General features: G+C 54.5%; 3 protein-coding genes across 3 annotated transcripts in view; 2 read left to right on the top strand and 1 right to left on the bottom strand.

Annotated features, from left to right (window-relative positions):
• GUITHDRAFT_112347 (hypothetical protein) overlaps window positions 1–1,343 on the bottom strand; it is a gene marked incomplete at both ends in the record, with an annotated part of 2,344 nt that extends 1,001 nt beyond the window's left edge. The window contains 4 exons of the mRNA XM_005828562.1: window positions 55–112; window positions 312–442; window positions 489–571; window positions 842–1,343. Coding sequence (XP_005828619.1) covers window positions 55–112; window positions 312–442; window positions 489–571; window positions 842–1,343 — 774 coding nt within the window. The remainder of the gene's footprint in view (window positions 1–54; window positions 113–311; window positions 443–488; window positions 572–841) is intronic.
• A 98-nt stretch (window positions 1,344–1,441) lies between these two features.
• On the top strand, window positions 1,442–4,744 carry GUITHDRAFT_164344 (hypothetical protein; the record flags this gene model as incomplete). Its single annotated transcript, XM_005828561.1, has 10 exons — window positions 1,442–2,144; window positions 2,484–2,593; window positions 3,051–3,100; window positions 3,123–3,243; window positions 3,296–3,379; window positions 3,533–3,592; window positions 3,809–3,868; window positions 4,073–4,117; window positions 4,269–4,358; window positions 4,544–4,744. 10 exons carry the CDS (start codon window positions 1,442–1,444, stop codon window positions 4,742–4,744), a joined length of 1,524 nt encoding a protein of 507 aa, XP_005828618.1.
• A 2,734-nt stretch (window positions 4,745–7,478) lies between these two features.
• Window positions 7,479–10,356, top strand: EPSINR (Epsin-related protein; the record flags this gene model as incomplete). Its single annotated transcript, XM_005828560.1, has 18 exons — window positions 7,479–7,557; window positions 7,610–7,657; window positions 7,711–7,742; window positions 7,802–7,858; window positions 7,908–7,952; window positions 8,003–8,088; window positions 8,138–8,192; window positions 8,250–8,299; window positions 8,351–8,401; window positions 8,459–8,503; window positions 8,566–8,631; window positions 8,677–8,724; window positions 8,770–8,845; window positions 8,896–8,926; window positions 8,985–9,028; window positions 9,087–9,171; window positions 9,220–10,025; window positions 10,327–10,356. 18 exons carry the CDS (start codon window positions 7,479–7,481, stop codon window positions 10,354–10,356), a joined length of 1,734 nt encoding a protein of 577 aa, XP_005828617.1.
• Window positions 10,357–10,978: the final 622 nt, after the last annotated feature.

Below are 10,978 nucleotides of genomic sequence, written 5' to 3'. Positions count from 1 at the left end.
CAGAAGAGAGACGAAAACAGAGGCCTGGTGCTGCCTGACTGGCGGGAGGAACACCCCACGTTCTGGAAGGAAGTGGACGAGATGAACGAGGGAGAGACTGACCTTGACGACCCTGAGAAAGGTGGAGGCACCTCGGCGGTTCTGCTCTCTTCCACCTGACTCGTTTCTTCAGGTTTGGAACGCTTACATCACCACCGGCAACACTTGGAAAGTTGCCGCCTATAACCGGATGATGATGAACCAGCAAACGTCGGAGAAGCAACTGGTGATTGGCCAACAGGCGCTCACGACGACAAGAGGGTAACCATTACCTGTAAAGGCCCGAGAAATCGTCCCAGAAACTGAGCAGGGAGCCGAACATCGGAGCCAACCTGACAGTCTCGAACCCTCCGTAGTAGTCGGAGCTGAAGAGAACTAGCAGGCAGACCAGCCACGTCAGCACCTGAGAAGCAGTCAAGTTAAGATTCCGCGACAGGTTGGGGCAGCACAGGATTCATAATGGAGCCTCGGAAATGCTGGCCGATCAGAAAGACGGTGATGTTGGTCAGCAGGGGCCACACGACCTTGGGTCCTTCGAGGTGTCAGAGAGGAAGGGAGGGAGGGAGTAGAGGGGAGCAAGGAGCAAGGAGGAGGGAGCAGGAGGGAGGGATGAGTCAGGAGGGAGGAGGGAGGAAGAAAACGGAGGAGGGTGTAGGAGGGAAAGATGAGTAAGGAAGGATGGGTAAGGAGGAAGGAGGAAGGAGGAAGGAGGAAGGAGGAAGGAGGAAGGAGGAAGGAGGAAGGAGGAAGGAGGAAGGAACGAGGAACGAGGAGGAGGGTGAAAGAAGGCAGATCTTGAAACCATGTAGGATGATAACGAAGATCAAGTTGACGGCTGCATGGAAGTTGCTCAAACTCTTGCTGCTCCCCTTGCAGAAGGTCGTCCGAGCAAGTTTTGACGCCAGCACGTGTCCCACGAGCAGGGAGAACAGCAGAGGAAAGAACTTGCGCAGGGTCTTCCACTGAGGGTCAGAGAGGTCTTGAGGGAGCCCAAGGAACCAGCCGCGGGATAGATCCTTCACGAACATCCTCCTCTCCACCACCATCGTCCTCCAGTGGACGTTCTTCACTCCTGCATAGAAGAACATGCCGAAGAACACAGAGGTGAAGATTGGGAACCATACTCTATCCTCCCATGTCATCTTCTCCTGCGCTTCATCCGGCTCGCCATAGCCGTCATGCTGCCTCCTCTCTGATCCCTGCTCACCTCTCCACCCCGTCGATCCTCCTGCCCCCTCGCCTGCCTCTCCTCCTCCTCCTCCTCCTCCTCCTCCTCGCATGGTCAACCCGACATCCTTGGCCATGTAAATTTCCTCGAGCCTGCCTCAGTGTCGGGGGCTCTTCCCATGGCAGCGGGGCGCAACGGGAGGCGGGAAAGGATGAGACTTGCGAGCTAGCGGGCATGGAGCATGTCGCTGGCTCGCGCCGTGGCGGTAACATCTTCCGCTCTCTCCTCCTCCTCCTCCTCCTTGCTTCATATGCTCGCTGCTCCACTCCCTTCGGGGAGGCAGTTGAAGGCACCGAGCACCTGGAGGCTTATCAGAGCCTCGAATGTGAGGGAGGAGGAGCACCGTGCAGGCAGCAAGTGGACATCCACAGCCTCTACAGGCACACGCACCCAGGGAACGCGCACCCTGCCCTCATGCTGGGGAGATACTCGTACCTCGTGGTACAGGTCCGGTCCCCAGCGGCTGCCCCCTTCACAGCACTGCTGAACCAAGACAGTTCCGTCACCGACCCCAGCAGCTCCATGTGCCGATGTGAGGACGCAGTTGGTGTTGCCGATCTTGTAACGGACCCCTGCCGCCTCGACCTCTTCCAGAGCAGGATGCTCTACCTCACCATCCTGGCCACTGAGCGCGGAGCCTACCAGGTTTCCTTCATCCTCCGAAGCTCTCTGGTGGAGGAGGGTGCCGTCACCTATGTGCTGCCACAGGCGACGCCAGTCGTCCTTGCCGTCCCTGTCCTCGACGTCTCCTCCTCCAAGTCGACTTCCAGCTACTCCATCTCCATGAGCGTTGACAGAATCCACCCTGCTGAGCTGGAGCTGGACGTGAAGTACGTGGGAGACTTCGCAGCATGTCAAGGGAAGAGCCAGTTGGAAGGTAGAGGTCAATGTGTTCTTTGCATCTTTTCTCCTCGTCCTCCTCCGTCGTCCTCTTCCTCGTCCTCGTCCTCGTCCTCGTCCTCGTCCTCGTCCTCGCCCTCGTCCTCGTCCTCGCCCTCGCCCTCGCCCTCGCCCTCGCCCTCGCCCTCGCCCTCATCCTCGTCCTCGTCCTCGTCCTCGCCCTCGTCCTCGCCCTCGCCCTCGCCCTCGTCCTTGTCCTTGTCCTTGTCCTCGTCCTTGTCCTTGTCCTTGTCCTCGTCCTCGTCCTTGTCTGCATTCTTTGTCTTACTCGTGTTTTTTGTCGTCGTTTCTCCCTCCATTTGACTTTCCTCCTCAGGTTTTCCTGCAAATGCAAACTCTACGACAGCGGCTAACGTCACAATCGATGTCGGGAATCTTTTCTTTGCGTTCTTTTCCGTCAGGACAAGCAGCAGGAAGAGATCGCTGGTAAAGATAAGGTGTTTCCAAATGATAACAAGAAGCAGTTTTTATCAACCAATCCTTTCCCTTCTCAGGACCGTCATCAATCATTTGGAAGAGCATGAAAGTTTGGAAGAAAACGTGTACATGCGAATGCTGTTGATGGGAGATCTCGCAACGTCGAAACAAGACTTTTGGGTTGCAAACATCTGTTACAAACGAGCAATCGACCATAGCCCGAACAAGTACTCCTAGTCTGACTGCCCCTGATTCTGAAGAGCTGTATGCAGACCCGCAGCTTTTGCCAAACTCCTCCTCCTCCTCCACAAGGCAGGAATGTCCGAGGCATGCGCTTCCTCGGTGCTTGCTCCCTGCTGACTGGCTGTCTAACAGCAGGGCGCTGACATGAAGAAACAAGTTCTTTTCTCGATGGTCTGGTCGTGTGTCCTGATCCCTCCGTCTCTCAAGCTTGCCCCTCCCACAGGCCCTTGACGTGAGGGACTCCCTTGCTGCCTCCGCCTCCCTGCTCGACAGGTGCGGACATGACATGTGGAAGGAGGAGTGCGGAGTTGAGCGGGGCATGCAGCGATCGCTCCTCCGTCCTGAGGAACTTTCAAGCTGTCATGGGCGAGCTGCTTGATAGCTCGAGGTTCTCAGCCGCGGACTTGCTCTTGCAAGTGAGCCCTTGCTTGTCTTGCTGCCACTTGCTCTCCTCTCATCCTCTCTCAGGCAGGAGACCCCCAGTCGGGCGGGAGAGTCCTGGATGTCCTGGAGGCGGAGGCGCGGCACCTCCCGGCCCAAGTCTTACAGCAGGTGGTTCAGAGTGTGAGGAGGTTGGAGCCTGTTTTGAGTTTGGAGTTGCAAGAAACTTTGGAACGCTGCGATGATCCTTGAGAAGAACGGGGAGGAAGACATGGTGGGGCTGCTCCCTTGGTTGCTTCCTTTCCTTTGACTCCATTCAACAAGGCTGTTGACAAGCTGGAAGAACTCTATGCCATGAACCAGCATAACACATTGGTCAAGGAGGTAGATCATCTTCATCACTTGCTTGCTTTCTCCTGCTCTGGTCCACGTCATTCTCAAACGTCCACGTCACTGTTGCTGACGGTTGTCCTCTCAGCGTCTCTGCAAGCTCCTCTACAAGTCAAAGAGATTCCGCAGAGTCTCCGACGTCCTCTGGCTTGAGCTTGTCAACGTTGAGACCTTCCTTCTCCTCCGCGCCAAACTTTGACATCTCTGCAGAGAAACTTTCATCAGATGGACCTTGAAGTCTCGCTCATCCTCGTAGAATCTCTTGTCCGGGTGATCCATGACTCCTCTCTCCCACCCTCGCGCCCGAACTTGCTGCCCCCCCCATCTTCATTCCTGCTTGCTGTAGCATTCTCTCCTTCAGCTGCTTCCCTGCTTGCTTTTCCTCCCCCCCTCTACCAACCACCCCCTCCTCCTTCACTCTCCTTGTTTCTCTTGCTCTTGCTTGAACGAGTCCATTTCTGACTGCATAGCAAGTCCTGGGGATGCGGAAATTCCACTCTCGTCCTCCCTCTGGCTCAGGTGAGCGAGAGATAAAGGAGGAGGGGAAAGAGGAAGGGAAAGAGGAAGCAGGAGGAGGAGGAGGAGGAGGAGGAGGAGGAGGAGGAGGAGGAGGAGGAGGAGGAGGAGGATCGAGGGGAGAAAGGAGAGGGACTCAACGCAACTGCTGCAGCGGTTGCTCAAAGAGCTGACCTCAAACCAACTCTCTCACCAGCAGCAGAGCGCTGCCCATGCCCTGATCCTCGTGATGGTCTGCACCGAGGTAAGAAGGGAGGAGGAACACGAAAGAGGGGGAGAGGGAGCAGTCATGAGAGGAAATGGTGGAGGAACCAAACAGGGTTCGGGACGGAAACGAGGAAGGGAATGACAGTGTGGGTGGTGATGACGAGCATGTGGGCAACAGTGAGGAGGAGGAGGGAGGAGTTCTGTGTCCTCAGGTTCTCCCAGGGGTACGAGAAGGCAAGGAGCTCGCTGGGGGAGCCGTCATCTAGCAAGGAGGCAGAGGATGCGATCTGCCTCAGCCTCCTCTCCATCTGCAGGAGCATGACGGGCGGAGCCAGCAGGGAGGGAGTCACTGAGGAGGATGGGACAGAGGACCCAACAGCTTGCAAGCTGCTGCCCTGCTCACGTTCAGCTTCACATCAGTAATGTCACTTCGACGTCCAGCACCATGTTATTATCAGAATGAATCTCTCCTCTCTCCTCCTATCGTTACACCGCTGCTGACGCTTCACAAGTTCGCTGAGACGTGGAGCTCGGCCGTTCACCCCTCGCTCGTCCTCCTCTCGCCTGATCCCTCACTTCCTCCTCCTCCTCTCGCCTCCCCCTCCTCCTCTCAACTGCCTCGTCCCTGTCTTGCACCCCTTGGTCCTCTCTCCTCCCTCACGTCAACCGCCTCATTTCACGGCCTCAGAGCACTCAAGTTTGACATCTCCGCTCGCCATGTGTCCTCATGCGACGGGACCCCACAACATGGACAGCCCTGCCGTCATGTTCAGCTGGGCTGTTGCTGGGGTCAAATCTCCTCACCACGCCACTCGGCCCTGAGCGTCTTCCTCCCATGGCCTGCAAAACAAGTCAACCCATCAATGCAGGGAGATGGAGAGGGAAGGGAGACGGAGAGGAGAGGGAAAGGGAGAGGGAGGGGGGGAGAGGGAGAGGGGGAGGGGAAGGGGGAGGAGGGAGAGAGGGAAGTGCATGCGATGATTGTGAAAATTTAGCCAGATTGAACGCAAGACGACGAGAACATTAAGAGCAGCAAAGACAGATTGTGCACGCAAAGAATTCTCTTACCCACGAAGGTGCTATCATCGGACGCCTCCTACTCGTGGTGCTTCTACTTTTCTCCTGCCAGAATCGGGTCGACCAGGGAAAGGACGGCAGGAAGGGATGGCAGGAAGGGATGGCAGGAAGGGATAGCACTTGCTGCACCTTCTCCGCCCTATCCTGTCCCTCGCCCTGCTTCTTTACATTCGCTCCCTCCGCACGGTTCCACGAGGGAACATAAAATCCGTAACCTGTTACCATCGTCAAACTAGATTACCACCCCGTCCTTCCTGCCTGCCACGTAGATTGCGTCAGTAGCTGGAAGTACCATCCTTTCTTGTCCCGTTTGGTCCACGCACACCAGGAGGAGGCGAATGACCTGGTCATTCAGTCAGATGTAGAGATTTTGATGGTCTTTCATGTGCATCGTTCGCTATAGTCGGCATGCTATACCATTCCCAGTCAGACTAGATTGGTCCATTAAAGTGTTCAATATCTAACTTCATCATATTGTTATGAGCTTGTTATGAGCTTGTTATGATCTTGTTATGATCTTGTTATGAGCTTGTTATCATCTTTTTTTGATTGTTTGTCATCTTGTTATCATCTTGCTATCATCTTCTCCTCTTTCATGTTATTGTTGTGTTGAGCTAGCCGGCAAGGCAGTGGTGAGATTAGTTAGTTATGGTTCAGTTTAGAGACATGTTGTGTAGGGGATGAGGGCCAGGATGAGGGCTAAAGAAGTGATGCTGGTTGGGGATGAGGGCTTTCAAATACTACCCCTACCTGACCTGTGTATATCCTACCCCTTGATATCACCCCCACCCTGTATTTTCCCATGTTCTTACCCCACCCCACCCCTGGATTCCCCAGGTTGGGGAAGAGGCTACGCCTCCACTTGACACCCCTACCCCACTGCCAGAAGTCCAGCTTGTGACCACCGGTCTGTTTAGCCAATGTACTCCCCATGTGGTGGGTTGAAATTCACCACAGGACCAGGGGTACATGCAGTTGGGTTACATGGGTGGTAGAAAGTTGATGTTGGCATGGTACACTGAGCATGTAGGGGTGGAAGGGATCTTGAGGAGTACTTCTAAGGGGTGGGTTATCAATGTCACCCCTTATTTTATCTGAAATTTGTGCATAATTGACAGGGTAGTATAGTAGTTCTCGGGGTACTGGTCAATCAAATGGGGTCCAGCCATCTCCCAACATTCGATGTACGGGTTGGGTTTGTGATTGATTTTCTTGGTGACATGGGTGGGGTGATACCCGAGGGCTGGCCCCGTGGGTCCCTAGGTGGATAGGGGTACATCATACAAGGGGTGATATAGAGTACCCCTCTTGTAGAACACATGCAGACCAAGACCCACCTTCTTGGATTTTGGACTGCATGGAAATACCCCTACCTCATATTTTGATCACCCACCGTGGATAACACTAGGCTACAACATCTATGACCACCTCTAACCATTTATTACCCCTTCATTCGCTACATATTGAAGCTCATATACACCGGTGATTGAACGACAAGTCGTCACCCCTACCACCTGAATTGTTAAGTCCATGTCAAAGTACCCACCCCCAGTTAACAATGACCCTACCAGTTTCTGAAGGACCCTAACTTCATTCACTACCCCCTGGCACCCGGCATGGCTGGCAAGGGATGGCTGGGGAAAACGCATGCGAGGAGGAGGAGGACGACGACGACGAGGAGGAGGAGGAGTAGGAGGAGGAGAGAAGGGGGCAAAAGAAGGGATGTCAATGCATTGATAGCGATGAAAGGAACGATTTCAGAAGGAGCAGGGCGATTTGGTTTCGCACATAATGGCATCGGTGAACATGACGTAAGCGAGAAATGGGTGTGATGGCTAGTGGGAACAGGCCAGTACCTGCGGGAGGGAGGAATGGCGGACGATGAGCGCCATAAGGGACAGAGACGATAGGAGGAGAGTATGAAAGACAGTCTGTGAGAGGATTATGCTTGCAAGAAATGCAATTCGAGTTTCGAAGAAGTGGACTGTTTTGTGTTTTGTGGTTTCTAGTTAGACAGTCGTCGAAGGACAGCAAGTGATCTTGATCTGAACATTGCGAAATTTCAGAACAGTATCCAAAAATGGAATCTTCAGACCTCAATGGTATCGCGCTTAAGGCGTTTGCTATGGGGAAGGATCTCTTCAAAAAGGGAAGAAACGGTATCTCCTTTAAGCTCTTGTTTTGCTCTCTGGATTCTTATCATATTTGTAGTTGTCTTGAACGTAAGTGAAATTGAAGCCAAAGTCATGGAAGCAACAAGTACTTTCCGCATGCTTCTATTGCCGCAGAAAATGTTGTGACAATCGCTTCAGGCAGCGAGGCTTGGGGACCATCGGGAACACAGGTAGAGGAGATGAGTGTCGTGATGATGAAGATGGAGCTGAACTTCGGTCCTGCCTGCAGCTCCATGAGATTTCAGCTGCTACAAGTGATTCCCAGCAGAAAAGTTTGATCCTGCAGGTTCTTATTCGCGTGTGATAATCGCTGGGTGAACTTTGGATGTGTTCAGGTCCTTTGGGAAAGGTTCAAAGAACCACCACAGAACTGGCGCAAGGTGTGAAGAAGTCTTGTGAAGACCTCTAGTTTTGAGCGAGATCCTTGCAGGTGTACAAGGCGCTCAACGTGCTCGACTACTGTGTCAAGAACGGAACCAAGAGGTTCGTTGAGGATGTCAGGGACAACGTTGAGAGGTTTGCCGATGCTCGTTGGCAACTTGTCGACTGGCTGACCATCGTCAAGGTTGGAGCCGCTGAAGAGATTCGAGTACACGGAAGAGAACACTGGCAAGGACCAGGTCTGAAACCTTGCTGGAGCTGCTGCCGCTGGCTCGCTGACTCCGTTGGACACTTAGGGAATCAACGTGAGGGAGAAATCGAAGCAGCTGATCGAGCTCCTTCAAAGGTATGAGATGATGGTAGATGCGCTCTTCGAACCTGATGGTTGCCTGTGAAGCAACGAAAGGCTCTCGGAGGAAAGAGAGAAGGCTCGCAGGGCCAGAGATCGGTGAAGAGCAAGGAATCTTGGAGAGGTGGTTTGTCACTGAGCCCAATCCTTGATTAGCTTCCACAATGAAAAGAGCGGGGGGTTCAGCAGCGAGGAATATCGGTGTGGCATCAGAAACTCTGATTGTCGTGGGTTGTAGTGATGCTTGCCCTGTCCTGTTCCAGCTCCGGCGGAAGCTCGTCTAAGTTCGATGACGATGATTGGGATCGACCCAAGAGAGACACGGAGAAGTAAGCCTGCACTATGGTCTCATGTCCGCTGAGGATCCTTCCCAGGAAGGAGACGTTCTCTGACAACAAGAAGAAGGATGACGACGACGACTGGTTGCCCGGACCTTGTCGGATGTAAGAGCGCTGACGGAGAAACAGGGGAGAAGATCCGTTTGCCAACAAGTCGTCGGGAGGAGGTGCGATCAAGATCAACATCAAGCCGAGCAACGCCAAGGTCTTGTCTGCCGTTGCTCAAACCTCGATGGTTCTTATGGGACATGGCAGGTTGAGGATAAGCCAGTTGCACCCCTTTCCGGTAGTTCATTTTGATTCCGACTGAACGCTTCCGTCTGCCCTTGACAGGAGCATTTCAGGTTCAGTTGTCCCTGATCATAAACCAACCCAGTCAAGAAGCACGGTCAACCTTGCCATGATGCCTCCCGCACTGCTTTCTGAAATTCGCTCTTGCATCGCAGGTTGAGACCCCTCAGCAGAACGACTGGGCGAACTTCGGCAGCGATCCCTTCGGCAGTCAGCCCACTGCAACGGCTGCCAGCACAGGTAGGAAAACGGTTAGAGGCGATAGACTAGGACTGAGTGCCATCTCAGAGCCCTTCGGCAACTTTAGTAACGATCCCTTCGGTGGGTCTGATCCTTTCTCTTCTGGCGCTGCTCCTGCCCAGCACAAGTCTGCACAAGACCTCCTTTCCGACGTTTTCTCTGCTCCTGCCCCTGCTCCTGCTCCCTCCATGGGCAATGGGTCGAACTCAGACTTCGGATTCGGCAACTTCGTGGGATCCAACACTCCAAACGTTGTTCAGCCTCCTCCTGCCGGTAAACCTGCAGGCGCGAAGGACGCCTTGTCGTCGCTTGTGAACCTCGACAGCTTGTCGCTGGGCTCCGGGAAGAGCTCGCAGTCCGATGGGCCCAAGATGAGCATGAACACTATGGCGAAGATCGGACATGGTGGCATGCAAGGCAACATGATGGGAGGAGGCATGGGAGGAGGCATGGGTATGGGCATGCAAGGTAACATGATGGGAGGAGGCATGGGAATGCAAGGCAACATGATGGGAGGAGGTATGGGCGGAGGAATGGGCATGGGAGGAGGCAACATGATGGGAGGAGGCATGGGAGGCAACATGATGGGAGGCGGCATGGGAATGGGAGGCGGTATGGGAGGCAACATGATGGGAGGAGGTATGGGAGGCGGCATGGGAATGGGAGGAGGCATGGGAATGGGAGGAGGAATGGGAGGCATGGGCATGGGAGGCGGCATGGGAGGAGGCATGGGCATGCAAGGCGGCATGGGCATGCAAGGCAACATGATGGGAGGAGGAATGGGAATGGGAGGAGGCATGGGCGGAGGCGCAGGTGCAGTCTCTCATTCCACCCAGCAGAAACTTGGCCTCAAGGTGATTCATGGCTTGAGCCCCTCCACTCCCTCCACTCCACTCCCTCCACTCCACTCCCTCCACTCCACTCCCTCCCTCCACTCCCTCCACTCCCTCCACTCCCTCCACTCAACTCCCTCCACTCCCTCCACTCCCTCCACTCCCTCCACTCAACTCCCTTCGCTCCCTCCACTACATTCTATCCCTCCCTCTCGGCCTCCCTTCCATCAACCCCTTCCCTTGTTCCTCCTTCGTTCTTTATCCTCCGTCTCCCCTTGCCTCCCTGCCGTCCGTATCCCTCAGACATTCACGATCTTTGCAGGACTCTTCGGATCCTTTCTCCTTCATTTGAAACCTTGATCGGTCTACATGTCACGTTTGATCCTCTTAAGATAGGAAGGGAGGATTCTGTGTGTTAGAACCCTCACCTCTCGTTGACCGTCGATAAAGTCTGCAAGTCTCATCGCGCCTCCGTCAACTTCCGCAGCACACTTTTGAGCTTCGGCATCTGAAATGAAAGAATGATCAGGAGGGCAGTGAGGAGAGGAGAAAGAGGAGGAGAGGAGAAAGAGGAGGAGAGGAGAAAGAGGAGGAGAGGAGAAAGAGGAGGAGAGGAGAAAGAGGAGGAGAGGAGAAAGAGGGGGAGAGGAGAAAGAGGAGGACAATGAGGGGAAAAGGAAGAGGATGACAGTTAGAGTCGGAGGGAGAGGAAGCCGACAGTGAGGAGGAGAGGAAGAGGGAGGTAGTGCCAGGTGCGAGGACGGAGGGAGGGAGACGGAGCTGAGGGCAAGGACTGGACGAGGAAAGAGGGAGCGCCAAAGGGATGTAGTTCACTCTCACCTGCCCTCTGTAAGCATCGTCGTTGTAGTCGTCGGACAGCACCAGGGACTCCACCCGCAGCCTCTCTGCCATGTCGCACCTGGTGAGATATCAGAACGTACTCGTTTCTCCTCTCTCTCGTCCCCTCCCTCATT

Source organism: Guillardia theta (assembly GCF_000315625.1).
Source record: "Guillardia theta CCMP2712 unplaced genomic scaffold GUITHscaffold_58, whole genome shotgun sequence".
In the NCBI taxonomy this organism is placed as follows: Eukaryota; class Cryptophyceae; order Pyrenomonadales; family Geminigeraceae; genus Guillardia; species Guillardia theta.
Note: the sequence above shows the minus strand (reverse complement) of the source record. Positions and strands in the feature narration are given on the sequence as shown.